Raw genomic sequence first — 24,733 nt, 5'->3', positions numbered from 1 at the left:
CCATTCCCGGTCCCGTTCCCGTTCCCATCTCCCACGCCGCTCCCATTCCCGGTCCCACTCCCATTCCCATTCCCGTTCCCGTTCCCATCTCCCACGCCTCTCCCCGGTCCCGTTCCCGTTCCCATCTCCCACGCCGCTCCCATTCCCGGTCCCACTCCCATTCCCATTCCCGTTCCCGTTCCCATCTCCCACGCCTCTCCCTGTCCCGTTCCCGTTCCCATCTCCCACGCCTCTCCCATTCCCGGTCCCGTTCCCGTTCCCATCTCCCACGCCGCTCCCATTCCCGGTCCCACTCCCATTCCCATTCCCGTTCCCGTTCCCATCTCCCACGCCTCTCCCGGTCCCGTTCCCGTTCCCATCTCCCACGCCGCTCCCATTCCCGGTCCCGTTCCCGTTCCCATCTCCCACGCCGCTCCCATTCCCGGTCCCGGGGCCCCGCCCCTCAGCGCTCTCCTCTCATTGGCTCCCGTTGGACGTTTGGCACCGCCCCCCGCGCGCTCCCATTGGACGGCTGGAAGGGGGCGGGGCCTCGGCGCGGCGACCTTCAGACGGGAGGCCGGGGGCGGCACGTGACGTGACACGTGACACGTGACGTGCGTGGTGCCGGGGTCCGCGACGCCCCCTAGCGGAGCGGGGGAACCAGCGTATGTGAGACCCCCGGGACCCCGGGATGGGGGGGATCCCCGGGAACGGGGAAACCCCCTGGACCGGGGCTATGTGGGACGAGAGGGGGCACCCCTTGGAGCGGGGGGATTCCCAGGATCGGGGCTATGTGGGATAAAGGTCCTGGGATCGGAGCCGTTTGGGATCGGGACTGTGCGGAACTCGGGGTCGGGGTGGAGGGAATGTGGGGGGCGTGGAGAATCCTACGGAGCCGGGGGATTCCTTGGGATCGGCCTGAGTGGGCGAGAAATGGGAGAGATCCTCCGGGTGTGGGTTTGTGCAGGACCAGGGGGATCCCCAGGAATCGGGATGGGGGAATGTCCTCCGGAGCAGTGCGGGGTCGGGAGGGCAGCCCCGGGGCTTGGGGGGAGCGACCCTGCAGCAGTGGGGCTGTGTGGAATCCCCGGGGTCAGGGCTCCCCCGGTGTGCCGGGGCTCGCCCCGAGCCGAGCGGGACCCCGAGCCCCGGTGCCGCAGGGGATGCGCGGGGCGCTGCGGCTGCTGCGGTTCCGGGGGGCCGCGGACGGGGGGCCCCGGCTCGGGCTGGAGGAGGCCCCCGGGGGCGACCTGGTGGATTTGAGCGCGGCGGAGCCGGAGCTGCCCCGATCGATGCGGGAATTCCTGGAGATCGGCCCCCGCGGGCTGGCGCTCGCCCAGAGGTGGGTGCTTCCCGAAGGAGAGTGAACCCCAAAAGGGGGTATCCTCATGGACCTCCCCAGGAGTGTCCACCCAAATCTGCATGCTGCTTTGGATGACCCCAAAGTGGGTTACCCCAACAGCTGGCCCCCCAAAAAGGTGGGTACTCCAAATCATGGGTGACCCCCAGCGAGGTGTGACCTCCAAGAGTGCCCGACCCCAAAAAGCGGGTCCCCTCAAATGTGGATGCCCCCAAAAGGAGAGTCCCTAAAATATAGTTGACCCTTGTGCACGACCCCCCAAAGGTGCGTCCCCTGAGAAATGGGTGCCCCAAAATGTGGGTGATCCTGAGGGTGGGCCTGTCCCCACAGAGCACTGGAGTCAGGGCGGCACCAGGTGCCCCGGGCGACTGCGCAGCTGCTGGCACCCGTGGGGGACCCCGAGAAGGTGATCTGCGTGGGGCTCAACTACCACGACCACTGTCAGGAGCAGGGTGCGAAGGTCCCCAAGGAGCCCCTCATCTTCAGCAAGTTCCCCAGCGCCATCACCGGGCCCTTCGATAACATCGTGCACCCTCAGGACACCAGCGTGGGTACCCCATGACCCACCCCCACAGCCCCCCATGGGAATGGCGCTCCCAGCCCCCCTTCTGTCCCCACAGGAGCTGGACTGGGAGGTGGAGTTGGCTGCTGTCATCGGGAAGAGGGGGCGGCACATCGAGGTACCCCCTGCCCCGGCCCCCGCCTCGCTTCGGGGGGTCTGTGGGGGTGTCCCCCATAAGAGGGTCCCCGCTGTCCCCAGGAAGCGGCGGCGCTGGAGCACGTGCTGGGGTTCACGGTGGCCAACGACGTGAGCGCCCGGGACTGGCAGATGCGGCGCAACGGGCGGCAGTGGCTGCTGGGGAAAACCTTCGACACCTTCTGTCCCCTGGGGCCGGCCATCGTCACCAAGGAGGCGGTGGCAGGTGGGACGGGGATGGGATGTGCCCAGAATAGGGACGGGACAAGAACAGGACAGTGATGGGACGAGAACAGGACAGGGACAAGACTGGGATGGGACAGTGACTCTTTCTTGGCTGCCACTGGTGCCATCACAGCCCCGTGTTCCCCATTCCCCGTGTTTTTCCCCAAGGTGGGGTCGTGGTGGCACTGTCCCCATGTCCCCCGTGTCACCTCCCGCAGACGTCCACAACCTGTGGATCCGCTGCAGCGTCAACGGGCAGCGCATGCAGGACAGCAGCACCCGCCACCTCATCTTTGGGGTGCCCGCCCTCGTCGCCTGGGTGTCCCGGTAGGAATGGGGGGGCCAGGAGCCTCCAAAGCCCAGGCTGAGACCAGGTCATGGCTGACACCTCGTGTGCCCCCAGGTTCGTGACACTGGTCCCTGGGGACATCCTGCTAACGGGGACCCCTGCGGGAGTGGGGGTCTTTCGGAAACCGCCCGTTTTCCTTAAGGTGAGGGGAAAGCGGGGGCTCGGGGGGGGCTGGGGGCGAGTGGGACACAGTGGACCCCACTGGGGACAGATGCCACCACGTCCCCCTGCCCCCCCTTGCAGCGTGGGGATGAGGTGCAGTGTGAGATCGAGGAGCTGGGCACCATCTGCAACCGGGTGGTCTGAGGGTGGAGAGACCCCCCGAAATCCCACCTCCCCTCTGTGGGGTCAATAAATCCAGGAGCCTTTGGATCCCTGTGCCCCTTTATGGGTCTGGGGGGCTACAGCTGGGTGAACTGGTGGATGAAGGCTCCCAGCTTCTCCCGGTTGGAAGCAGACTGGAAAGGCTGGGAGAGCTGCAGGAGGGGTCCGGTGGGGGTCTGGAGCTCCTCCAGCACCTGGGGGGGCACAGGGAGGTCAGGAGGGCAGAGGGGGGGCAGCAGAATGTTGGGGGGCTGGGGGAGCTGTGGTTACCCCCATGTCCCTGAAGCTCTGCAGGGAGCTCAGGGCCAGGCTCCTGTCGGGATACCCTGTGGGGAGAGAGATCCTGAGGGAACCCGCAAATGCCACCTCCCAAGAGCGTGGCTCAGGGGTCACTGACCCCTAAAAGCAAGACTCCCCCACCTTCACTCACCATCCTCATCCTCAGCCAGGAATTCCAGCAGTGCCTCCACGTAGTCTGCCTCTGCAGTGGAAGGGGTGTCAGATCCCAGCTCCTGGGGGCTCCAGCTGTGCCTCAGTGGCCCCAGGGAGTCCCAAGGGGTTTCCTGCTTTGGGGAGGTCCTACCAGGCTGGGGCCAGGGCCGTCGCTCCAGGAATTGCACGGCCCGGCCGTAGGTCTGCAGGATGGGACTCAGGAGGCGGCAGAGGAAGAGGAGGAAGCCAGGGAAGCTCTGGGGCTCGCTGAGCTGTGGGGGGACACACGGCCAGATTTGGGGGAAACCACCCTCCCCCCAGCCCGGGGGGCAGCAGGGGAACCCCCCAGTACCTTGTAGCACTGCTTGGGGACCCCGTGCTCGCTGTCACTGTCGCTGTCACTGTCATCGGTGAAGGATCCCCAGGAACGGCCCCGCACGAAGGGCCGGGGTGCCACGTCACAACCCCAGCGCTCACCTTCTGCCTGGGGGGACAACAGGGTGTTACCTCACCTCAAAGCCACCCTGACCCTGTCCCTGTGCCCCAGGAGAGATCTTGGGGTGTCACCCACCTCCTCCTCCTCCAGCAGCCCCCCAAGGATGAGCTTGTCCAGGATGTCCAGGCTGCGGCATTCAGGTGGCTGGCAGGGCTGGGGACACAGAAAAGGGATGACAGGCCACCCTCGTGTCCCCACCTGGAGCCCCAGCAGGGTTGGGGATGACAGGCCACCCCCGTGTCCCCACCTGGAGCCCCAGCAGGGTTGGCGGCAGCAGCTGCAGCAGCTCCAGGATCTTGCAGAGCAGCTCGTCCCGGCTCAGCACGATCCTGGTGAGGCTGGAGGGGGGACCCAGGACAGGCAGCACCTCCAGCAGCAGGGCACGGATGGCACAGGCTAATGGGACAGGGCTGTCACCAATTCCCCTGGAACTACTACTGTCCCAGAATCACCAAATTCCCCAGCATCCCCAATCCCCCGCGTCTCCAACTCCCCCAGTGTCTGCCACCTCTGGCAGCCCTGATCCCCCCCCATCCCCAATTCCCAGTGCCAGTAATCCCCTGCACCCCTGATTTCCCCAGTGCCACTGACCCCTGGTGTCACCGAATCCCCCAGGATCACCGTCTCCCCGGCATCACCAATCCCTGCTGTCCCAAATCCCCACTGTCATTGGCCCCCACGATATAAACAATACCCCTGCTGTTCTCCAAACTGCAGCCATCGCCCATCCCTGGTGTCACCGATTCCCCCAGTGCCACTCAGCCCTGGTCACCAATTCCCACGGCATCTCCGCTCCCTGGTGCCACCAGTGCCGCCCCGTCCCCACTCCCAGTGTCCCCACTCACCGCCCACGGCCTCCCTGGCCAGGCAGTGCCGGACACCCCCCGCCAGCCGCCCCAGCTGCGCCCGGGCCGAGGCCTTGGGGGGCCCCAGCGCGGCCCTGGGGGGGCCCGGCGGGTGCGGGGCCAAGAGGGGCTGCAGCTGCTGCAGGCTGTGCCCCACCAGCGCCCGCAGCTGCCCCGAGAACCCCACGGCCCGGCCCCGCAGCAGGAGCTGCTCCAGCAGCTCCGAGAAATCCCGCATCAGCCGGGGCAGCAGCACGACCTGGGGGAACACAGGGGGATTGTGCTGGGAATGCTGCTCTGGGGAAAGGAGGAGGTGATTCCCACTGGGAATGCTGCTCTGAGAAGAGAAGGGGTGATTCCCGCTAGGACTGCGACTCCCTGTTAAAGGAGGGTGATTCCCACTGGGCATGCTGCCCTGTGGGGATGGGGAGTCCTGCTGGGAACGCTGTTCTGAGAGAAGGAAAAGATGGAAAGCTTGTCCCACCTCCCGGTGCCTGTGGAGCAGCAGCGCCGCAGTGATTCCCACGGCCATGATGGCGGAGCAGGTGCTGGAATCTGCAGTGGGAGAGGGACTTGTTATCCGGGGGGGGATTGACCTCCACGCCCATTTCTGAGCACGGATGCCATCCCAGGGGATGCAGGGACCCCCAGCCCCCTCACCGCTCAGCGTGTGCAGCCCCAGCGCTGTCACCAAAATCTCCTCTTCAGTCCCCAAACTGGGACTCAAAGTCCCCACATTCCCAACATCCGGCGGGCTGGGAAATCAGGATGAGAAGGGTGAGGAGAGAAGCCGGGAGCAGAGATCATAGGGGAAACACTGCCCAGGGCTCAGCTCCTCACCGCCTGCCCAGGATGGTGGGAAGCAGCAGCTGCTCTGGACGATTCCCTGTGAGGAAGGGCCAGATGAGGTAGTTGTCCACAAATTCCTGGGGGCGAGCACGAAGAAGCACCATGAGCTGACTTGATCCCTGGATCCCCAGGGCTGGGAGGAGTCTGGATGTCCCCAGGATGGAGTCACTCAATCCACCCAGACACCTCAAACCCCACCAACATCCCAGTAATAATCTCCCAGTGCCGGGATGGATCCAGGGGGATCCGCAGCTGCCGTACCCGTAAGGAGAAGGGCTGTGAGAAATCCACCTGGGCACATCCCTTGGGCCGGCGCAGGGCCTGGAATGCTGCCCGCAGACACGTGCCGATCCCGAGGGGCCGAGGGGGCTGCGAAAAGACGGCATCGAGGGATTAATGGCAGATTTGGACGGATGCCACTCCCCAGGGATGCTCCCAGAGATCCGGGGCAACGCCTCTCCCTAGGGATCCTCCCAGAGATTTATGGGAATGCTCATCGCCAGGGATGGTGCCAGTGATCTGGGGGAGCACCATTCCCCAGGGACCACCCTGGAGATTTGGGGGAGCACTGGTGACCCCACTGGCCCCCCTCTCACCGCCCCATCCTGCTCTGCTCTGCCAGGAGCCACGTCATAGGCGATTCCCACCGGGACGATGAGGACGTCGGGCACGGCCCCGTCCCGCAGCGCCCGGAGCACGCGGAGCAGCCAGCGCCGGGCGGGGTCCGCGAGCCGCAGCGAAGCCGAGGGCTCCTCCAGGAAGAGGACAAGGGGCTGGCGGCTCCGCAGCACCTCCTGGATGTACTGGGGAGAGACTGGGAGTTCTGGGAGCTGCCAGCACCTCCCCGAGCGCTCCAGAGGGATTTTTCAGCCCAAAGTGCACCTACCGCATCCAGCACAGCCCCCGGCAGCCGCTCATCCCAGTCACTCCCAGTCTGTGCCATTCCCGAAGGCAGGAAAATCCCTCCCAGGTGCTGGAGCAGGGATCTGGTGAGGGAAGGACACCGTGGGCAACCACTGCATCCCCCTGGATCCTCTGGGAACATCCCACACCACCGCCTTACCGGAGGCGAGGGCTGGTCGGGGCGCCCACCGTCACCCTGGGCACCCCGATCCCCTGGGAGAGGAGCACGAAGGACAGGAGCAGCCCATCCACCTGGGACTGGTGGCTGCACAGGAACACCAGCGGCACTTCGGGCTGCAAGCAAGGGATCCTGGGGTGAATTCCCGGCATTCCAGGGGCTGGGAGCGCCCAGCCGGGCTCCATACCGTCCTGGCAGCTCGCAGCACCATCTCCAGCTGCCCCCGGTGCAGCTGCACGCCCAGGAACAGACGGGTCAGGAGCTTGGGGAGCAACCAGTGGCACAGCCTGCGGGAAAACTGGGAATGAGGATCTCCGCCATGGATGGGGCTGCCCCAAACCCTCCCTACCTCAGTTTCCCCAACCCATCCCTGCTCAAAATTCCCAGTTTTTAACACGTGAAAGGTTGCATGTGATGAGACATCCCCCTTTCCACTGGCAACCAGAGCTGCCATCAGATATCCTGCATTCCCTCCATCTCCCTGTCCCAACTTGGGATCCCCGATGGGATTCTTATTCCCAGGGGAATACCTTCCCTTTGATGGCTCAGAAGTACTCTTTATTCCCACTGGATCAGACCAGCAATGAAGCCCTGGATTCCCAGTTGTCAGTGATGGGATGGGAAAGGGAGAAGGAAAGTTTTCTCTGCTTCCCTCCCTCCTGCAGGGTTTGGATTTTCCCAGCTCCTCAGAAGGAATTGGGGGAATGGCCCCAGGAGCTTAGAGAGGACCCTGAGGGCAGCCAAAAGATGTGTGCAGCTCCCAAAGGATCCCAAAATATCCCCCAAAGTATGCCAGCACATCACGCAAAAGGATCCCAGAAAACCACCCAAGCGATCCATGTGCATCCCCCAAAATCCCAGACTATGTCCAAAAAGATCTGTACCCATCCCCCAGAGAATCCCAGAGTATTTCCCCAAACCATCCATGACCTCAGCAGCAGAGGGGAGAGCGGGGCCTGGATTTCCCTCAGGATCTGGCAGATCTCCTCCTTCCAGCGCTGCCGGGATCCCTCATCCCCTCCGGACCCCGGGTCATCCTGCACCCTGGGGAGGGAATGGGGAGGGGGCGAGCAGCCCAGCAGGCCCCGTGTCGGGGTCCAGACAGCCTCAGTGGATTCCAGGATCACACCAAGCTGGGATCCAGGGACCAAACAGGATTCCCCAGGACAGGGGGCCGGCCCCTCCTGGGTGAGGGAGCTCCTGGGATTGCCCCGGCTGCTCCCACCCACCTCCTGCTGCTGCAGATCCGCTCCAGGAGCTCCCCGGGGGTCTCTGCTGGAATTTTCCATTCCCAGGCGGCGAGGAACCCACAGACCCTCCGGACCAGCCAGCCCCGAAACCTGGAGGGGACACATGGTGACATCCTGGCGGGGGGGGACTTTTCCATCGGGATCAGAGCCCCCCCAGCTGCCTCTTTGCCGGGATTCAGGACATTTCTCCCCATTTCACAGCTGAAAATGTTGAGGCACCAGTGAATTGATGCTTCAGGCTGCCCAGCGGGAAGGAAACCTGGGATTCAGGGCATCCCAAATCACGGAAATTTCCCAATTTACCCCCAAATCTGCACTGAGAGTGGGGTGGGCAGGAGCTTTGGGATATCCCAGAGTGTGCAGGAAGGGCTGGAGTGGGACAGGGGAGCTGCATTCCCTGTGATCCCAATGGATTCTTCCAAGCGTTTCAAAGCTGAAGATGTGAACATTTGGAACTGAATGGAGGATAATGATCTGATTTGGGAAGAAAAAAACCAAAAACCGGATAATCCAGGAATTGCTCCCTAAAGGGGAGTGGAGCCAAAGCAATCTGGCACCTCAAGAATGAAAATATCTGGAAATGGCTCTGGGGCAGCTCCTGCCCAGAGGAAAAGGGGGGATAACCAGGATTTTGCCTTTCCTGGTATTTTTCCTCCTTCTAGGGGGAAGCAGCTGTTTTCCCTTTTCCCTGGGAGCCAGGCTCACTCTGAGAGATGCCAGCTGAAGCCAGAGATAAAAACAACCCTCCTCCACCTCCACGTTCTTCCCACTAAGATTCCAAGTTTTGCTCAAACAAATAAAGGCATGACCCCAAATCCTCAATTCCATGGCTGGAGCACAGCCCAAGCCCTCAGAGACGCCACTTCCAGCCTCCCAAAATTGATTAATGAGCTGGGTTTGCAATAATGAGGAACCAGGGAGGATGGAGAGGGATTCCCATGAGCATTTTGGTGAAATATGGGGGGGAAAAGTAGTTTTCCAGATGTTTTCTGCACAGAGCTCGTCCATCCTTACCGCGTGTCCGTCTCCGTCACGCGGCTGACGTCGCGGAACCCGAGAGAGGCGAGATCCTCGGGGTAGAACCCATCCTGGCAGGAAAAGCAGGATCAATCACTGCAAACGCGGATCCTCGGCATCCCAGGATCCCGAACTCTCCTACCCAGCTCCTGGGGGTGCAGGTCTGGCAGCAGCGCCCCGAAACCGGGCGGTGGTATTTTCCCAGGAATGGGATGAAAACTTCCAGCTTTGGGTACGAGTTGCTGATCCACGTTTGCATCTGAGGGGGGAAAGAAAAATGGGAAGGGGCATCTGGGAATGCCAGATGTGGGTGGATACACCCCAAAACGCACTTCTGATGTGGGGGGGGTTTCAATAATGGCAAAGAATAAAGGAATTTTAGCTGGGACAAGCTGGTGTCACGTTTTGGTGACTGTGTGGACCTGGATCAACCTGGATGCAGGGAAATCAGCCTGGTTCTGGGGGGATCAGCACCCTGGCGGGATCAGGCACTGGGTTTTCACTCCCTCAGACACACAGATCCAGTGGGATTAACCCAGATCCAGTATGATCAGCTGGGATATATGGGCCTGAGTGGGCTCAGTGGGATCTGGGGAGACCCCAGATCCCTCATCAGTCCTCTCCACCCCCACCTCCAGAGTCACAGGGTACCCTGGAGCACTGGAATTCCAATTTCCTGGCTCCCAAATTGGGATCCCCCCCCTCCCTTTCGGTAGGGTGGGGTTAACAAATTTTATTTCCTAAAAAACGAAGGGGAAGAAAAAGCAATTTTGGTTTAAAATGTAGCTGGGGGAGAGGAAAAGAAAGGGAAAATGAGGGGACCCTGGCAGGTTTTGGAGGGGATTCATGAGGGGCAGGCTGGTGGCACAGAGGGTCCCCGTGGTGTCACATACCTTGGGGGGTGTCACGGCTGGGGGGACGCCCCCAAACTGGGGAGAAGAGGCACTCATGCTCGAGGGTCCTGGGAAAAATCCTGGAGATACAAACAGGTGGGAAGGGGGATTTTGGGAGGTTTGGGACACACAGAACAGGGGCTGGGAAAAGGACCCCACATGTCCCCCATAGGGAATGTGGGGTGGGGGGAGACAGCACACCCCACACTGACCCCTCACACTCCACATCCCCTATAGGGTTTGAGGGGGGGTAACACACCCCACACGGGCCCCTCACACTCCACATCCCCTATAGGGTTTGAGGGGGGGTAACACATCCCACACGGGCCCGCCAGCCCCGCCAGGCCCCGAGGTGCAGGGGCAGCACCCCCGCACAGGCCCCACAGCCCCCACGGACTCCTTGGTTCACCCCCAGACCGGCCCCGCTCCCCCTCGGCCCGGAGGGGCTCAGCCCCACAGCCCTTGCGGGGCTTCGGGGGTCCCAGCCCCGCCCGGCCCCGCTCACCGCAGCCCCCGCGCTCCGGCCCGGCCCGGCCCGGCCCCGCTCCGCCCCCGGGCAGCCCGGCCGGAACCGGCCCCGCCGGAACCCCCCCTCCTGCCCCGGCCCGGGACCGCCCCCCCGGCCCCACCCCAGCCACCGGCGGGGTCCCCATCACCCCCAAGGGCCCGCCACCCCCTGGGCCTGGTCCCCGACACCCCTGGGGACACCGGCCCCGCCGTGGGCTCCCGGGCCCGGGCCCTGTCCCCCCCAGGGCCAGCAGCCCCCCGGCCCCGGGCCCTGTCCCCCCCAGGGCCAGCAGCCCCCCAGCCCTGGCCCCCGGCCCAAGCCCAGTGCCACGAGCCCCGTCCCCAGCTCTGTCCCTCCCACACCTCCGAGCCCACGGGGCTGCAGCGGCCTGGAAACACCGAAAAGGCCCCAATTCACCTGCAGAACCACACCGAGGAGCGGTACCCGGGAGCTGGGATACGGGAGGGGATGGGAATGGCAGGAAAGAGGGGAAAACAAGCAAAGACAAGAGAGAAGGAGAAAGGATGGGGGAAAGGAAAAGACAAGGAAAACCGCAAAAAATAAAATACTAGGAAAAGAGTGGTGGGGAAGAAGAGAAAGTAAGAAAAAAGGAGAAAAAAGATGGGGAAAAGGGAGAATAAAAGGGGAAAGACAAGAAAGAAAAAAGAAGAGAACAAGGAAAACGGGGGAAAATAAAAAGATAGGAAAAATGGGAAAAAAATAAAAGACAACAAAAAAGAAAAAGAAAATACAAGCCCATGGTGGTTGGAGACCAGGTGCCCCACAAGCCATTCCATCCCTTCCCTCACCTGGACAGGGCAGAGGAAATATAAAGAAAGGCTCGTGGGGTGGGATAAAGATTGGGAGGGATCAGCATGGTCCTGTGGGACCCCACTTGTCCTCTTTCCTTCCTTTTTCTTGGCTTTTTTTCCTTTTCCTCATCTTTTTCTTCCTCCCTTTTTTCTTGTCCTTTCTATTTCTTTCTTGGTTTTTTTTCTCTCCTTTTTTCTTGTCTCTTTGCTTTTATTCCCCTTTTATACCATCCTTTCTTTTTCCCTTTTTTCTTGTCTTTTCTATCCCGCCTTATCCCAGATCTCAGATACCGCTCCCAGATGCGTTCCCAGAGGTGCAAGACTCCCCCATCCTCCCCAAGAGGTGACACCCACCTCTTCCCCAGCACCCACATCCCTCCCTGGTCCTGCATACCACCTGCACTTCCCCCCCGTTCCTGGCACTCCCATCCCCCTGCATCCCCCCACCACCCCCAGCCTCACCCCACCTCTTCGTTCCCCCAGAACACCTGAAAAGGATCCCCCCTTTAATTTCCACAATAATTCAAGATCAGGAAGGCAAACCCCAGTTCCAAGCTCCCTTTTCTCCATTTATTGTATTTTTTTCCATCCAGGAGCATTCTCAGCCCCCAGGAATCATCGCCGTCTCAGGGGGGCTGGGGCCACAATACTCCACTCTCCCCCCAGCTCCCACTTCTTTCCTCCAAACCCCTCATTTCTCTCCAGATTTGGGCTTTGGGGGCTGCTTTTCCCCATTTTTAGGGGCCTGGGGACATTCCCAAGCACTGGCCTCGAGCTGCTCCCAGAGGGAATAACCCTTCCCCCCCTCCTTGGAGCTCTCAACTCTCACTTCTCTCCTCCACGGCATCTTTTTCCACCCCAAATCAGGCTCCGGGCACCCCCAGTTCACCTTTCCCAGCCACAGGATCCAAATTCAAAACTTTCTTTTCCACCAGATACCTCATCTCCCCCCTTTAATAACTTTTTTGGGTGCTGACACCCCACAGTGACCCTGGGGTCACTCAGCCCCCATGAAGCTGTCACAGCCCAAAGTGGGGGTTACCTGTCCTGGGCGCTGCTGGAGCTGGGATGGGACCCAGGGACCCGGCACCCCCTTCCAGCTCCACCTGGGGAGGGCAAGGACCCGGGTGGAACCCTGGATTTGGGATGAACGGAGGGAATGCCCTGCTCCACCGCCTCCTCCTCCTTCGCTTCCAGAGATTCCCACCTGGAGCAGGCAAAATCCTGGCTCTGTGACCTCTCCCGGCCCTGCCTGAGCCCCCAAATCAGGGGGAACACTGGCGTGTCTCCCTCCAAGGGCTGATCCACCAGCAGAATTCCCTTTGCAGCATCCCACCCTGTGTCAGATCAGTTGGGAATCTCCCTCCAGCTCGACCCCAGGGTCACAAATGCTGGTGAAGTGGATCTGGGAGGAGGGAGAGGAGGGAGGCTGAAGGCCACGGCTCATGTAGGCTTCCAGAGATTTCAGCAGCTGCCTCGGCTTCTTTTTGGTGGATAATTCCAGCTCTGGAATGGTCAGAGGGGGAAAAGGTTGAGGGGAGCAAGGCCTGGATGCTGTCAAAGGTCCAATACATCTGGTGTCCCGACATTTCCCTTGGGAAAGGGCATGCTCATGCTTTCCTTGGGATGAGGGAGCACAGAAAGCTCAGTGCCAGCCTGAGCCCCGAGATTGGAATCCAGGGAATGTGGGGCAAAGCTGGAGCCCAGCAGCACCAGCTGGGTCCCGATCTCCAAGGGATACATTGGTTCCACTGACAGCAATCCTCTCTGGAGTAAGTAATTCATGGATGGGGGTTAAGCTGTGCCTCTGTGCGAGCCTGGGGAGCAGGGAACGTCCCCACGTGTCACCCACCTTGAGCTGCCCCGTCACAGCATCCCTCTGGGGTGCAAAACAGGAGGAGAAACACCCCTTGAAGCACTGGGATAGGGAAAAATTGTGGAAAAACCTCAGTGTGAGGATTAAACTGGGAACGTTCGGACTTCTTGGGCAGGGCAGCCCTTGGCATTGGGTTGGGATGTGCTGAGAACACAGAGGGGGGTGTTTTGAGGTTGTTGTTTTCCCCAAGGAAAGTTAGGGGCAGGAAAACCCGGGCAGACAAACCCTTGAGGAAGAAGCCAGCGTCGGCGATGGTCCCGTGCTGCCCCTTCCAGAGGCGGAAGAGCCGCAGGAAGGCAGCGGCGTAGAGGTCGTTCAGCACTCCGATGACCTGCTGCCGCCGGTTGCATTCCCTGGAAAAGGGGGACAGGGGTCAGCCACATCCTGGGAAGGGGAGGGACTCTGGATGCAGTTTGAGACTCCAAACCCAGCACCCCCTCACCGGGAGAGCCGCTCCTCCCGCAGCGCCTGGATGACCATCCGGGTGATGTTCACCGACATGATGCAGAAGGGAAAGTTCTGGAAAACAACCAGAATTCCAGCATTATGAAAGCTCAGTTGGAAAACCCACCCCCCCTCTGGCACCTCTGTCCCTTTGACACTGCATCCATGCATCCACAAGTCCATGGGATCCATGTACTGGGATAACAGCCCTACAGATCCAGGCTTGGATGGATGCTGAGGGTTGAGCAGACCTTGTACCCGTGCTTAAACCTGGACTAAAATGTGGAATTTATGAAGACGGGCTCCCCTCACTCCCATTTTCCTGCTGCCCAACTCTCCAGCTTGTTTATCCCACTCCAAGCCAGTATCAAATCTCTAAAATCCCACTCCCAGCATAAATACAGCACTTGGAGCTCAGCTCCAGCCTGGATCAGGGCTCCTTCTTCCCCTCACCAGCACGAGGTGGTTCAGCATCCCAAAAAAAACTTAAAAGAGAAGGTTTTTGTTCTTCCCTTTCCCAGAGCATTGGGAATTCCAAGGGAGACTCCCTGGCAGGGAGGAGGGGAAGGTCATGCCTGGGTTTCGTGCTGGGAGAGCTGGAAAATCTCCTGTGCCAGTGGCAGTGTCCGGGAATCCAGGACAAAGAACAGGATCTGCATCAGCCCCAGCATTCCTGTCCCACGCAGGTCAGTCCCAGGATCCACACCTGGGAAGGTGAGGGACAGCACGGAGTCACTCACTGTCACCTTCCCACTTCCATGGGCTGTTTATTCCCTGTTTTCCCTGTCACTGCCCTTCCAGAATCCAAGAATCCTGGGGATTCCCTTTCCTGAGGGAAAGCTTTCAGGGAATTTCCCTAATGGGGCCATCATCTTGGTCATTAACCAGCCCCTGCTCCACCCCACCACTCCCATTCCCACAGTTTTCCAGGAATTACCAACATTTTAGGAACATGGTACTGAGATGACCCAGCCAACCAGTCCAGATGTTGTACTGGGGCCAGTTTGGTTTAATACCTCTATGGATAAAGGGATTGAGAGTGCCCTTGAGAATTTTGCAGGGATATGGAGTGGGAGGATTGGGGTGATTAAAACCTGGGATCAGTTTTGGGGTCCAAGAAGGACATTGAAGTGCTGGAGCACGTCCAAGAGAGGGCAATGGAGCTGGGTCTGGAGCACAGGGAGTGGCTGAGGGAGCTGGAGTAGAGCAGAGTTGCTCCAGGGGAGGTTTAGCTGGATTTTGGGAATGGGAATCTCCCTGGACAGAGGGGTGCTCCCTCTCCTACCCTGGAAGCCCAGCTGCTCCCAGTGTGCTCCGTAGCGTGGGCAGCCCAGCCTGGAGCGCGTCAGCTGCCGGTAGATGGTCTGGAGGATCCGCATGTGCACCCGCTCTGAGTCATCCAGGGCGCCTGGAGGGAGGGAGGCAACGCCCCAGCTGGCTAAAAACACTCTTGGGAGCTAAGAAACATCCCTCCGTGCCCCAAAAACACCGCTGGACCCCCAAAAACAACAACATCACATCCTTCAAAAAACCCCCCTTGTTACCTAAAAATGCCCCTTGGCACTGTAAAACCCCCAGCACCCAAACCCATGCCCCATGCCACCTTAAAAATCCCCTCAGTTCCTCAAAAACACACCTCAGCACCCAAAAGATGCCTCTTGGCACTCAAAAGACCCCAGACCCACCCCTCAACACCCTAAAAACCCCACAGTGCCTAGAAAATGTCCCTCAGTGCCCAAAACCAAACTGAGATCCACCAAAAATGCCCTCACAGCATCTAAAAAACACAACCTGGCACCTTAAAAACCCCCTTAGTGCCCAAAAAAGGCCACTCGGCCCCCAAACTCACAGGTCCAGGGTTTCCATGTGTGTGTGACCCCTTCATGCCAAGGGACTGGGTGATTCCCATCCCATCCCCATCCCATCCCGTTTGCCCCTGGACTGAGGGGCAGGAAGGGCTGTGGAGCCAGAGGGCTCCTGCCTGGAGCTGTGTGCATAGGGAACAGGGATGAGATCCAGCAGGGTGCGAAGGGAATCCCGGGGCCACTCACACTGTGCCATGGCCAGCGCCAGCTCCTGCTCTCCCTGGAGCTGCGGCCGGAGCTGGGGTGGCCCCCGGAGGCAGCGGAGCAGGGCAGCCAGGATGCCCCGGCGTCCTGGTGCGTGGACCTTCCCCTGCAGGAGAAACACCCCAAACCCATCAGGGAATGCGGCCAGAGGCAGGGGAAGGAGGCTGGTGCCCCCCACTCCTACTGCCTACAGTCCCACCACGGAGCGGGAGCCGGAGCCCGGCCGTACCCGGCTCTCGGAGAGCTCCGCGCTCTGGAAGTGCTGCAGCGCCTCAGTGAAGGAAATCGGAGGTGGGGGCGCGGCTGAGGTGCCCCCGAACCCTGCGGGGAGGCAGGGAGTGGGTCAGACCCCCAGTGACCCCGGACTCCCCCCGAATGATCCCCGATTCCAGGGGAATGAAGCCGAGGGGGAATTGGGGGAAAACGGAATCTCCCACCCCCTCCCTCCCCTCCCCCCCCAAATAACGCCCCCAGCTTCTCCCCCACCCGTCCTGCCCTCCAGGATGCAGGTCCTTTCCCCCTTCCTGGACCTTTCCAGCTGCCAGCCCCTGTTAGTCCCAGTACCTGACTGGATCTCTTCCAGAGCCTCCCATTCCTCCCGGGCCCGGCGCTGCTCCTCGCTGATCCCTGTCCAAGGGAAGGGGTGCAGGAGTCAGATCGGGGTGGGAGACATGGAGTGGGAGGTTTTCTCCCTTCCACAACACTCTCAGTACACCCTGGGGCTATATTTCCTCTTTTCCAAGGAAAATCCCAGCCGGAGTCACCCGAGGCACCGCAAGGTTTATCTTGGATGAATTGGGGGAACAATCTGGGACCAGATGGATTTGACTGAGACCGCCCCGCTACTTGATCCCTGGGGTCCTTCCCAGCCCCTCAGGTGACTTTCCCACTAGGAAACACCGCGATTGATCCAAGGGAAGCAGGAAAAGCTCACCAGGGTCTGGGGGCTGCCCCGCTCCGAGCACCAGCTCCTGCAGGACACCTTCCTGCCCCAGAGCTAGAACCTGAGGGGGACAGAGACAACACAGTGTCACTCCCCGCGGCAAACCCCGAACACCAACCGACCCCGAATCCCAAGGGTTTCCCCCAGGGAACAGACCCTGTGCCCCGCGGGAAGCTGGCTCAGACCCCTTCGGGGAGGGTCTGTACCCTCAAGATGATTTTTTTATAGTTGTAACGACAGAAATGGAGCAATGAGGGGAAGGGGGGGGCTGGGACCCCCGCGGGTGTCGGCTGGCGGGGGCTCCGGCCGGACACGCACGGGCGGGGACTTGCCGGGGGGACAACGCGCTGCCGCTCCTCCGGCTGCTCCTCCGGCCGCTCCGAGCCCCCGGCGCCGCTCATGGCCTGGGGAAGAGGAGGGGATCAGCTGCTGGGAAGGGGGAGTCCCGGCGACTGACACCCACCAGAACCAGCCCAGGCTCTCAGGAAGCCCGCTGGGCCACTCAGCGCTCCCCATCCCTCAAGGGCCTCCTGCAGCCCTCAGCATCCCCTACCCCTCAGGAACCCTTCCCAGGCCCGCTTCAGCCTCTCGGGAGTCCCCCAACCCGCTCGGGAGCCCCTTCCAGCCCCCTCTCAGCCCCTCAGAAGCCCCGGACCCTCCGGGTTCCCTCAGCCCGCGGCCGCCGCACGCCGGGAGCTGCAGTCCGCGCCTCGGCCCGCCGGGGAGGCACACGGGACGGGACTACAGCTCCCGGCGTGCACCTCGCGACAGCCGCGCGGGGGTCGCAACGAGCTGGGCGGGGCCGGGGCGGGGCCGGGGGCGGGGCCGGGGGCGGGGCCGGGCCGGGGGCGGGGCGAGCCCCAAGCGGCGGAGCTGGAACGGGGCCGGTGCCCGGCACGGCGGTGTCCGGCACGGCTGTCGGACCTTCCGGGGTCTGGGGCGTGGCGATCAGTCCCAGCCCTCAGTGCCCAGTCCCAGCTCCCAGTGCCCAGTCCCAGCTCCCGTGCCCAGTGTCAGTTCCCAGTGCCCCGTGTCAGTTGCCAGTCCCACTACCAGTTGCCAGTGCCAGCTCCCAGCATCCCAGCGCCAACTCCCGGTGTCAGCTCCCAGTGCCCAGTGTCAGCTCTCACTGCACAGTCCCAACTCCCAGTGTGCAGGACCAGTTCCCAGCGCACAATGCTACTTCCTAGTCCCAGCTCCCAGTGCCAGCCCCCGCCCCGCCGCCCCTCCCCGCGCATCCCCCCGCCCAGTGCCGCAGCCGCTCCCCTTCCCCTCTGTTCCGGTTCCCGCTGTCCTCGCCGCCGCTGCCGGCTCCGCGGGGCAGAGCGAGGCTCACGCAGGCCGGACGGAGCAGCACCATGTGGCTGCAGGCGCTGCTCTTCCTCGCCCCCCTTCTCCTTCTCCTCGCCGTCCTCCTCCCGCTCCTCTCCCTGCTGCTCCCGCGGGTCCCGGGCAGCCGCAACCCCTTCGCCACCGACACCCGCCGCCCGCCCGCCCCGCTCGTCACCGACAAGGCTGTGCGCAGGACCGTCGTCAAGACAGGTACGGGACCCCCGGGGGGCATCAACAGCCCAGGGTGTCACCGCCCCCCAGGACAGCACTGCCCCCCGGGGTGGTGTCATCCCCCGGGACAGCACCACCCCCGCGGTGTCATTAATCCCCCCGGAGCGGCATCACCCCGAGGGTGGCATCACCCCCCGGGCTGTCGTGGACCCCCGCGGCAGTACTGACCCCCCCCAGGGTGGCATCTCCACCTGCGGCAGCATTCATTAGCCCCCCCCCGGCGTGGCACTGTCCCCCCCAGCATCACCCCCGCCGTGCCACCTGCTCACCGTGGTTTCGGGGGTCCCCCATGCTGTGGGGTGCCCCCTCAGTGACTTTCCCCGCTTTCCCCGCAGGGTTCTCCCCAGAGAAGGTGCCTCAGGGGCTCGATGCCATCGTGGTGGGCAGCGGCGTGGGCGGCCTGGCGGCTGCGGCTCTACTGGCCAAGGCCGGCTGGCGCGTGCTGGTGCTGGAGCAGCACGGGAAGTTGGGGGGCTGCTGCCACACCTTCACCGAGAAGGGCTTTGAGTTTGACACTGGTATGATTTGGTGCCCCAAATTCCCCCCGGACCCAGGGGAGGGGCATGGGAGACCCTCAGGGTGGGAATTGCACCCGTTGGGGTGAGGACTGGGGCTCCCCAGCACACACCTCACGTTAGACAACCCATTTTCCTGTTCTTCATCCCAAAATCCTCTGGCTGTAGGATACCAAACCCCCCAAATTCCCCATATCCAGCCCCTATGTATTTCCCAGCATGGGGGATGTCACCTCAGGACACATCTTGCTGGCACACTTTTTGTGGCAAGACAAAGTCCAGCTTTCAATCTCCGGGATTAATTATTTATAGCAGAGGTGAATAAGCAAACAGCAACAAAATGCCAAAATTACCAGTTAAAAACACTAAAGCCAGTGCCATTCACCCCAGCTGGGAGGCAGGTATATCCAAGTTTTTCCCTTTTCCTTCCATATGAAGCTGCTGGGCTGGGGGGTGGAAAAATAAGAGGAGGATTCTGTACATCCCAGGGTGGAAAAAAACCAGTAAAAATACCAAAGAAAATCCTCCAAACTCCTAATTAAAAATGCAATGGCGAGCACTGTGTACCCTAAGTAGAAGATGGGTGTATCCCAGATTTTCCCTTTCCCTTCCACATGGAGCTGATGGGGTGGGCATGGATAAATAAGAGGTGGGTTTGGTGCTTCCTGGGGTGGGAAAATAAAAGAAAAAAAAGGGGAAAATAAAGGAAAAAAGAGGATAATAAAGGAAAAATGTCTATTTTAGGGATCCACTACGTGGGGCAGATGCAGGAGGGCTCCTTGATGCGGTTCCTGGTGGACCAGCTGACAGATGGGCAGCTGGAGTGGGCCCAGCTCCCGGCCACCTACGATGCCGTGGTTTTGGGGGACCCCCAGGGTGCTGGAAAGACCTACCACCTCCATTCTGGGAAGCAGGAATATTTCCGGAGGCTGAAGGAGCAGTTCCCCGGGGAGGCAGCGGCCATTGATGAGTTCCAGCGGTTGGTGAAGGTAGAGGCAGATCTGGGTGGGATAAAACGAGGGGAGTTTGGATCTGGGGGTCACACAAAGAGGGGAACCCCCCCACCACCTGGATACTGGGCACCCCCAGGGAATAATGGCATCACCCCAAAAGCGTTGGGAAACAAATCCAAAATTGCCCTTTTCTGCCTCAAAAATGCAGCACCACAGATTTTTTGGGCAGAGTTCTTTAAGGAAGCTTTTTTGAAGAACCTTTTTTTTAGGGAGCTTTTTGGGGGAGTTTTTCAGGAGGACCTTTTTGGAGCAGTTTCAGTGGGGGAGCTTTTTTGGGGAAGCTTTTCCTAGGGGGGGTTTTCGAGGAAAGCTTTTTGAGGGGGCCAGTACTCCCCTTGCCCACAGCTCCCCCGGATGCCCAGCAGTGAATTGGAGGGGAAAAAAATTGCTTTGGAGCATCTTTGGGTCGTGTCTGAGCCCCCGGGTGTGCCAGTGAGCCCCAGGCTCTCCCTGCAGAACTCCGGCCGCGGGGTCATGCTGCTGGGTATCCTGAAGATGCTCCCGCGGTTCCTGGCCGGGCTCCTGATCCGCTCCCAGCTGCTCCCACGCCTCTGCCCCTTCTCCCGCCTGGCCTCACGCAGCCTCAAGGAGGTGGTGGATGGTCTCACCCCCAACCCCGAGCTCCGGGCTGTCCTCAGCTACATCTTCCCTACCTACGGTAGGTGACCAGGAGGCTCTGGGATGACATTAAACCCTTTAGAAACAGAGAAAAGGTAACGAACTCCTTTTTCCATGCTTTTGGGAGGTTTGCAGGGATGCTGTGGTGGATGCTTCACCAGCATCTTTGTCCCCAAGTCACCGGCAGATGACACATCCCCGTTGCTCATCTCCATCTCTTTCCCTCTGTGCTCTTCTCCTTCCCGATGGGGCGACATCATTCCTGCACAAGGGAATGTTCCCCCGATAGCCCCTGAGCCTCCCCCTTCCCTCCATCCCAGCACCTGGGCTTTGCTCACAGCCCCCCATGACTTGGTCACGTTGGTGACCACAGGCTTTGCCATGGGGACACCCACACCTGACATCCTCCCTACTCCTCCAGGCTCCTCACCTTCCTCCCAGTGTCATATCCAGGGTGTTCCTCCTCCTGAAATCTTCAGGATAAGCCCCAAACTCATGATTTGCCAAAACTCTGCCCCTTTTCCCAGGTGTGCTCCCCTCCAAGGCCAGCTTCTCCATGCACAGCATCCTGGTGAACCACTTCCTCCATGGCGCTTGGTACCCCAAGGGTGGGGCTGGGGAAATTGCCTTCCACATCATTCCCGTGATCCGGAAGGCTGGAGGCAACGTGTTTGGGAAGGCGCCGGTGCAGAGGATCCTGCTGGACCCCCAGGGCAGAGCCTGTGGTGAGCACCGGCCCAGAACGGGGCGTGGGGCTGCTCCCCGAAGTGGGGCTCCTTTCACCAGCACCTCATTCTTCCCCCTCTGGATTTTCCCTCCCAGGTGTGAGTGTCAAAAAAGGCCAGGATTTGGTGGACATCTTTGCTCCTGTGGTCATTTCGGATGCTGGGATCTTCAACACCTATGAGAGGCTGCTGCCAGCGGAGGCGCGGGCTCTGCCAGGTACCGCATCAGCGCTGGGCTCCGGTGGGGTTACAGCATTAATCCCATCCTAAGCCTCATCGGAAAGCGGATTTATCAATTAACATTGGCAAACCCCCTGTTGCTCCTGTGCCACAGCCCTCAAAGCCCAGCCCTGGCTGCTCATTTCTTCACAGGGGTTTTAATTAAGCTTAAATTAATTGGCCCAAATTGGCTGTGGTTTGCAAAGTCCCGGTTTGGTGCGAGGATTCCCTAAAAAACACAGTGCAGGGCCCCGAAATTTGTGGAAGTTGCCAGAAAATCTTCTGGAAGGGGCATGGATGGGGGGAAGGGGAATGGTTGTATGGAAGAGGACAGAGGTAGGTGGGAAGGGGCACAATTAGGTGGAAGGGGGATGGCTGCGTGGTTGGGAAGGGTCAGCGTTTAGTGGGAAGGGGTCAGGATTGGAGAAACCACTTCTTTGTAGCTGAGGATCCTAGAAAAGCCTGATTTCACCCAGAACAGACTAATTCCCCTTTTTCCTTCCATACTGCAGAGATCCAGTCCCAGCTCCGCATGGTGACCCATGGGGAGGGGGGTTTCACCGTCTTTGTTGGCCTCAGCGGCTCGAGGGAAGAGTTGGGGCTGGAAGCCACCAACTACTTCATGTTCCCAGGGAATGACCTGGATGGAATGTAGGTTTGGCTTCACCTTGGATGTGCTTCGTTGAGCGTAAGGAGATGAATTCCTGGGCAGTGACTCAGAAAATGGGGATTTGGCCCTAAGGAGGATTCGGGGGAAGGTGTGCACCGAGCCCCAGCTCAGCCCTTCCCTCTCACGCAGGATGAAGCGCTACCTGGCTTCGTCCAGAGAAAAAGCTGCCAACAACATCCCTCTCCTCTTTGTCACCTCTCCATCAGCCAAGGACCCCACCTGGGAAATGAGGCACCCAGGTAAGGCTGACACCCAGCCACAAATGCTTGTGAGAGGCTTCAAAGCTCTTGTTGCGGTTTGGTGACCCCAAACAAGGAGTTTCTACTCAGCTATATGCGATCAAAGCCGCTGAGCACGGGGCTCATGGAATGTGGTCTTTGGGATATCTGGATGGAGGACATGGAACCCCAAAGATCTGGGGACATCTCCCGGCTTTGGGGCAGCGACAGGGTGGGATGAGGGTGGGCAGAGGGACAAGCGCCCCAGCCTTGTCCTCATGCAGGTAAATCCACGCTGGCCATCGTCACCTTCGCCAGGTATGAGTGGTTTGAGGAGTGGAAGGACAAGCAGGTCCACAAGCGGGGGGATGACTATGAGGACCTGAAGAAGACTTTTGTGGATGCCATCATGCAGACTGTCTTCAAGCTCTACCCTCGCATCGAGGGCCGGGTGAGGAAACATGAGGTTCAGGGGTCCTAAACTCAGGGTTCAGGGGTCTTCCAGCTCCTCTCTGGGTCCCCTCTACCCACCCAGCACTGGAGCTGGGGCTGGACCTGCTGCACATGAGGCCCAGCGTGGCACCAACCCATCACTGGTGCCTTGTCATGGTGCAAGGGCGAGTGACCATGGAGTCATGGAATGGTTTGGGTTGGAAGGGACCTTAAAGCTCATCCAGTTCCACCCCCTGTCATGGGCAGGAACACCTTCCACTAGACCAGGTTGCTCCCAGCCCCATCCAGCCTGGGCAGACCTGGATGACCATCCCAGGATGATCCTTCATAAACATCCTGGGACAAAACCTGGCCAGAACCACCCCCCCAGGGTCTGCGAGGAGACCCGTCCCAGCCCATACCCCCCACACCTGGGTTCCTGGAATGGCCCCCGGTCCTGCTACCCCTGCAGACCACCCTGTCCCCCGCAGATCGAGTACCTCTCCGGCGGGACTCCCCTCACCAACCAGCACTACATCGCCAGTCCCCACGGGGAGCTCTACGGTGCCGACCACGGCATTCCCCGCCTGCAGGACAAAGCCATTGCTGCCGTGCGGGCAGAGACGGCCGTGCCCAACCTCTACCTGACAGGTGACGGGGCCACCAGCATTCTCAGATGAGGACAGCTCTGGGGGAGCAGGATGCAGGGGGAGAAAGCCTTCAATCCTGACATGCAATAAAGGGAAGAGCCACTGCGATGCTGTGGGGCAATGGAAGAACCGCTGGGAAAGCGGAGTTCCATGGTCCCACACGGGGAGGAGGAGAGGGCTGTGCTCCTCCAGCTCTGGGAGGTTGCCTCCTTGCCCAAGGCAGGATGAGGCCCTTTTCCTGCTGGAGAGAAGGAATGGTCAGACAGGGAGAGGGCTGTGGGTTCAGATTCCAGGGGTGGAGTGGGGGCAGCTGGAAGGTGGGGAAGGTAATGCCCAAACCACCACTGATGGTTGGCTGGGATGGAACGGGGAGTGAGGGCTGCTCACAGCGGGGCCACATCTGCTGCTGTCTCCTTTCAGGGCAGGACTTGTGCCTGGGGGGTTTCATGGGAGCCCTGCAAGGAGCCATCATCTGTGCCAGCACTGTCCTGAAGCGCAACCTCTACTTGGACATGGTGTGGCTGAAGATGCGCCTGCAGGCCACCAGCTCCAAGAAGGGAGACTAAGGCCCACTGTCCCACCACCAGGGACCCCCACTCCTCACCACAGCACCCCTAACTCACTCTCAGCTGTCACACACCTGTAGCAGATCCGTCTCTTTGCCAAACTGAGGGATTTCAATCCAAGAAGATCCTGTTCCCATTCCCAGACAGATCATGTTGGACCTCACAACCACAAAAAAAATGCATCACCTTCCACTATCATGTCCAGTGCTGGTCCCTGGCCATGAAGAAGGTCCCCAAGAGCTGCTCTGAGGAGCCATGGCCAGGAGAGAACTCAAGGTAATCCTAAAACAGGTGGCACCAGCAGGTACCAGTATGGCCCAGCAGCTCCCACGGTACCAGCAGCACCCGCAGCTGCTTGATCCCATCAGGATCATCAACCTCCACCTGCAGCCCCCAGAGCTGTCAGAGCAGTGGCACTTACTTGCAGGCTGTCCAGTGATTCCAAAGTCATCCCTGGCAGCAGCAGGACCCTGACCCCCCAGCATTCCTGATGTTTGGGTGCTGCTCTCCCCCCATTGCCCCAAGGCACTGGTGGCACGAGCACATGCTCCTTTGGCAGCAGCAAAGTCCTTCTGTCTGCTGGTAAAAGCTTGGGAACAGGATCAAAGTCCTCTCCAGATGGGAAGCACATGAGACTGAAGTAATAAAACAGTGATGATGATCCTGGGATTTGTGCCTCATGATGCGTCAGCAGGGCTGGGGGTTGTGAGGGAGAAGGCAAAAAGAAGGGGAGGCAGAATGGAAAGTGGAATGGGAAGGGAAAGGGGAAGGGACAGCCCCATCCTTGTGAACGTGCTGCTGGGGGTTTGTCCTGCACCAGCCAAGTTTTGGGGAGGAATTATGGCAGAACGGCCACAAATTGGACCCCAAGTGAGGAAAAGCAGCTGGCCAGCATGGACCTACCTTCCTCCCACCTCCTTGGAGCGGACGGCCATGGGAAGAAGGAATTTCCTGGTACTGGGGGGTACTGCTGTGAGCACGGTGAGTCCTTCACCCAGCTGAGACCCCACCTACAGAGCTTCCTCCAGCTCCGGGTCCAACACCAGAGGGATGTGGAGCTTCTGGAGTGAGTCCAGAGGAGGCCATGGAGATAGC

The 24,733-nt window shown here is 60.5% G+C and overlaps 4 protein-coding genes across 9 annotated transcripts; 2 read left to right on the top strand and 2 right to left on the bottom strand.

Moving 5' to 3' along the window:
• Window positions 1-548: 548 nt before the first annotated feature.
• LOC138121664 (oxaloacetate tautomerase FAHD2B, mitochondrial-like) lies at window positions 549-2,982 on the top strand. Of its 2 annotated transcripts, XM_069035407.1 has the most exons (8): window positions 549-644; window positions 1,140-1,321; window positions 1,670-1,886; window positions 1,960-2,019; window positions 2,100-2,262; window positions 2,480-2,588; window positions 2,665-2,752; window positions 2,854-2,982. In XM_069035407.1, the coding sequence occupies exons 2-8, from the start codon at window positions 1,143-1,145 to the stop codon at window positions 2,914-2,916; spliced, it is 879 nt and encodes a 292-aa protein (XP_068891508.1). In that variant the 5' UTR covers window positions 549-644; window positions 1,140-1,142; the 3' UTR covers window positions 2,917-2,982. The 2 variants fall into 2 exon arrangements, with proteins under 2 accessions (XP_068891508.1, XP_068891507.1); XM_069035406.1 differs by having other exon boundaries at window positions 604-1,321.
• Window positions 2,977-10,363, bottom strand: LOC138121663 (glycerol-3-phosphate acyltransferase 2, mitochondrial-like). Its single transcript, XM_069035405.1, has 22 exons — window positions 10,303-10,363; window positions 9,798-9,877; window positions 9,047-9,163; window positions 8,902-8,975; window positions 7,867-7,977; window positions 7,568-7,681; window positions 6,825-6,924; window positions 6,620-6,753; window positions 6,443-6,542; window positions 6,153-6,359; window positions 5,818-5,925; window positions 5,548-5,633; window positions 5,368-5,462; window positions 5,192-5,262; window positions 4,708-4,966; window positions 4,110-4,258; window positions 3,938-4,015; window positions 3,719-3,850; window positions 3,518-3,638; window positions 3,365-3,415; window positions 3,205-3,260; window positions 2,977-3,128 (listed from the first exon to the last, which is right to left on the bottom strand). Exons 2-22 carry the CDS (start codon window positions 9,852-9,854, stop codon window positions 3,012-3,014), a joined length of 2,337 nt encoding a protein of 778 aa, XP_068891506.1. The 5' UTR covers window positions 9,855-9,877; window positions 10,303-10,363; the 3' UTR covers window positions 2,977-3,011.
• Window positions 10,364-11,660: 1,297 nt separating this feature from the next.
• On the bottom strand, window positions 11,661-18,363 carry ELMOD3 (ELMO domain containing 3). Of its 5 annotated transcripts, none has more exons than XM_069035331.1 (12): window positions 18,282-18,363; window positions 16,768-16,853; window positions 16,441-16,510; window positions 16,071-16,133; window positions 15,736-15,827; window positions 15,489-15,612; window positions 14,723-14,845; window positions 14,013-14,143; window positions 13,436-13,512; window positions 13,219-13,346; window positions 12,970-13,035; window positions 11,661-12,623 (listed from the first exon to the last, which is right to left on the bottom strand). In XM_069035331.1, the coding sequence occupies exons 1-12, from the start codon at window positions 18,301-18,303 to the stop codon at window positions 12,460-12,462; spliced, it is 1,146 nt and encodes a 381-aa protein (XP_068891432.1). In that variant the 5' UTR covers window positions 18,304-18,363; the 3' UTR covers window positions 11,661-12,459. The 5 variants fall into 5 exon arrangements, with proteins under 5 accessions (XP_068891432.1, XP_068891434.1, XP_068891430.1 ...); XM_069035333.1 differs by lacking the exon at window positions 18,282-18,363 and adding an exon at window positions 17,503-17,616 and having other exon boundaries at window positions 16,782-16,853; XM_069035329.1 differs by lacking the exon at window positions 18,282-18,363 and having other exon boundaries at window positions 16,768-17,089.
• Window positions 17,716-24,299, top strand: RETSAT (retinol saturase). Its single transcript, XM_069035328.1, has 11 exons — window positions 17,716-17,991; window positions 18,348-18,530; window positions 19,272-19,516; window positions 19,997-20,198; window positions 20,686-20,883; window positions 20,981-21,100; window positions 21,615-21,753; window positions 21,902-22,011; window positions 22,275-22,441; window positions 22,914-23,073; window positions 23,493-24,299. Exons 1-11 carry the CDS (start codon window positions 17,808-17,810, stop codon window positions 23,636-23,638), a joined length of 1,854 nt encoding a protein of 617 aa, XP_068891429.1. The 5' UTR covers window positions 17,716-17,807; the 3' UTR covers window positions 23,639-24,299.
• Window positions 24,300-24,733: the final 434 nt, after the last annotated feature.

The sequence above is a fragment of the Aphelocoma coerulescens genome, chromosome 22 (genome assembly GCF_041296385.1).
Source record: "Aphelocoma coerulescens isolate FSJ_1873_10779 chromosome 22, UR_Acoe_1.0, whole genome shotgun sequence".
Classification (NCBI taxonomy): domain Eukaryota; kingdom Metazoa; phylum Chordata; class Aves; order Passeriformes; family Corvidae; genus Aphelocoma; species Aphelocoma coerulescens.
Note: the sequence above shows the minus strand (reverse complement) of the source record. Positions and strands in the feature narration are given on the sequence as shown.

Coding starts and splice junctions, on each gene's coding strand:
- LOC138121664 (XM_069035406.1), top strand. CDS start 771: ATGTGGGATAAAGGTCCTGGGATCGGAGCCGTTTGGGATCGGGACTGT. Junction 1,887..1,959: donor TGCACCCTCAGGACACCAGC/GTGGGTACCCCA, acceptor CTGTCCCCACAG/GAGCTGGACTGGGAGGTGGA. Junction 2,753..2,853: donor AACCGCCCGTTTTCCTTAAG/GTGAGGGGAAAG, acceptor CCCCCCTTGCAG/CGTGGGGATGAGGTGCAGTG.
- LOC138121663 (XM_069035405.1), bottom strand. CDS start 9,854: ATGAGTGCCTCTTCTCCCCAGTTTGGGGGCGTCCCCCCAGCCGTGACA. Junction 8,976..9,046: donor CCTGCACCCCCAGGAGCTGG/GTAGGAGAGTTC, acceptor TTTTCCTGCCAG/GATGGGTTCTACCCCGAGGA. Junction 5,926..6,152: donor GAGCAGAGCAGGATGGGGCG/GTGAGAGGGGGG, acceptor GTCTTTTCGCAG/CCCCCTCGGCCCCTCGGGAT.
- ELMOD3 (XM_069035329.1), bottom strand. CDS start 16,965: ATGGGGAGCGCTGAGTGGCCCAGCGGGCTTCCTGAGAGCCTGGGCTGG. Junction 13,513..14,012: donor TCTCCCAGCACGAAACCCAG/GCATGACCTTCC, acceptor GTTGTTTTCCAG/AACTTTCCCTTCTGCATCAT. Junction 13,347..13,435: donor CGGGAGGAGCGGCTCTCCCG/GTGAGGGGGTGC, acceptor CCCCTTTTCCAG/GGAATGCAACCGGCGGCAGC.
- RETSAT (XM_069035328.1), top strand. CDS start 17,808: ATGTGGCTGCAGGCGCTGCTCTTCCTCGCCCCCCTTCTCCTTCTCCTC. Junction 19,517..19,996: donor AGTTCCAGCGGTTGGTGAAG/GTAGAGGCAGAT, acceptor CTCTCCCTGCAG/AACTCCGGCCGCGGGGTCAT. Junction 20,199..20,685: donor CTACATCTTCCCTACCTACG/GTAGGTGACCAG, acceptor CCCTTTTCCCAG/GTGTGCTCCCCTCCAAGGCC.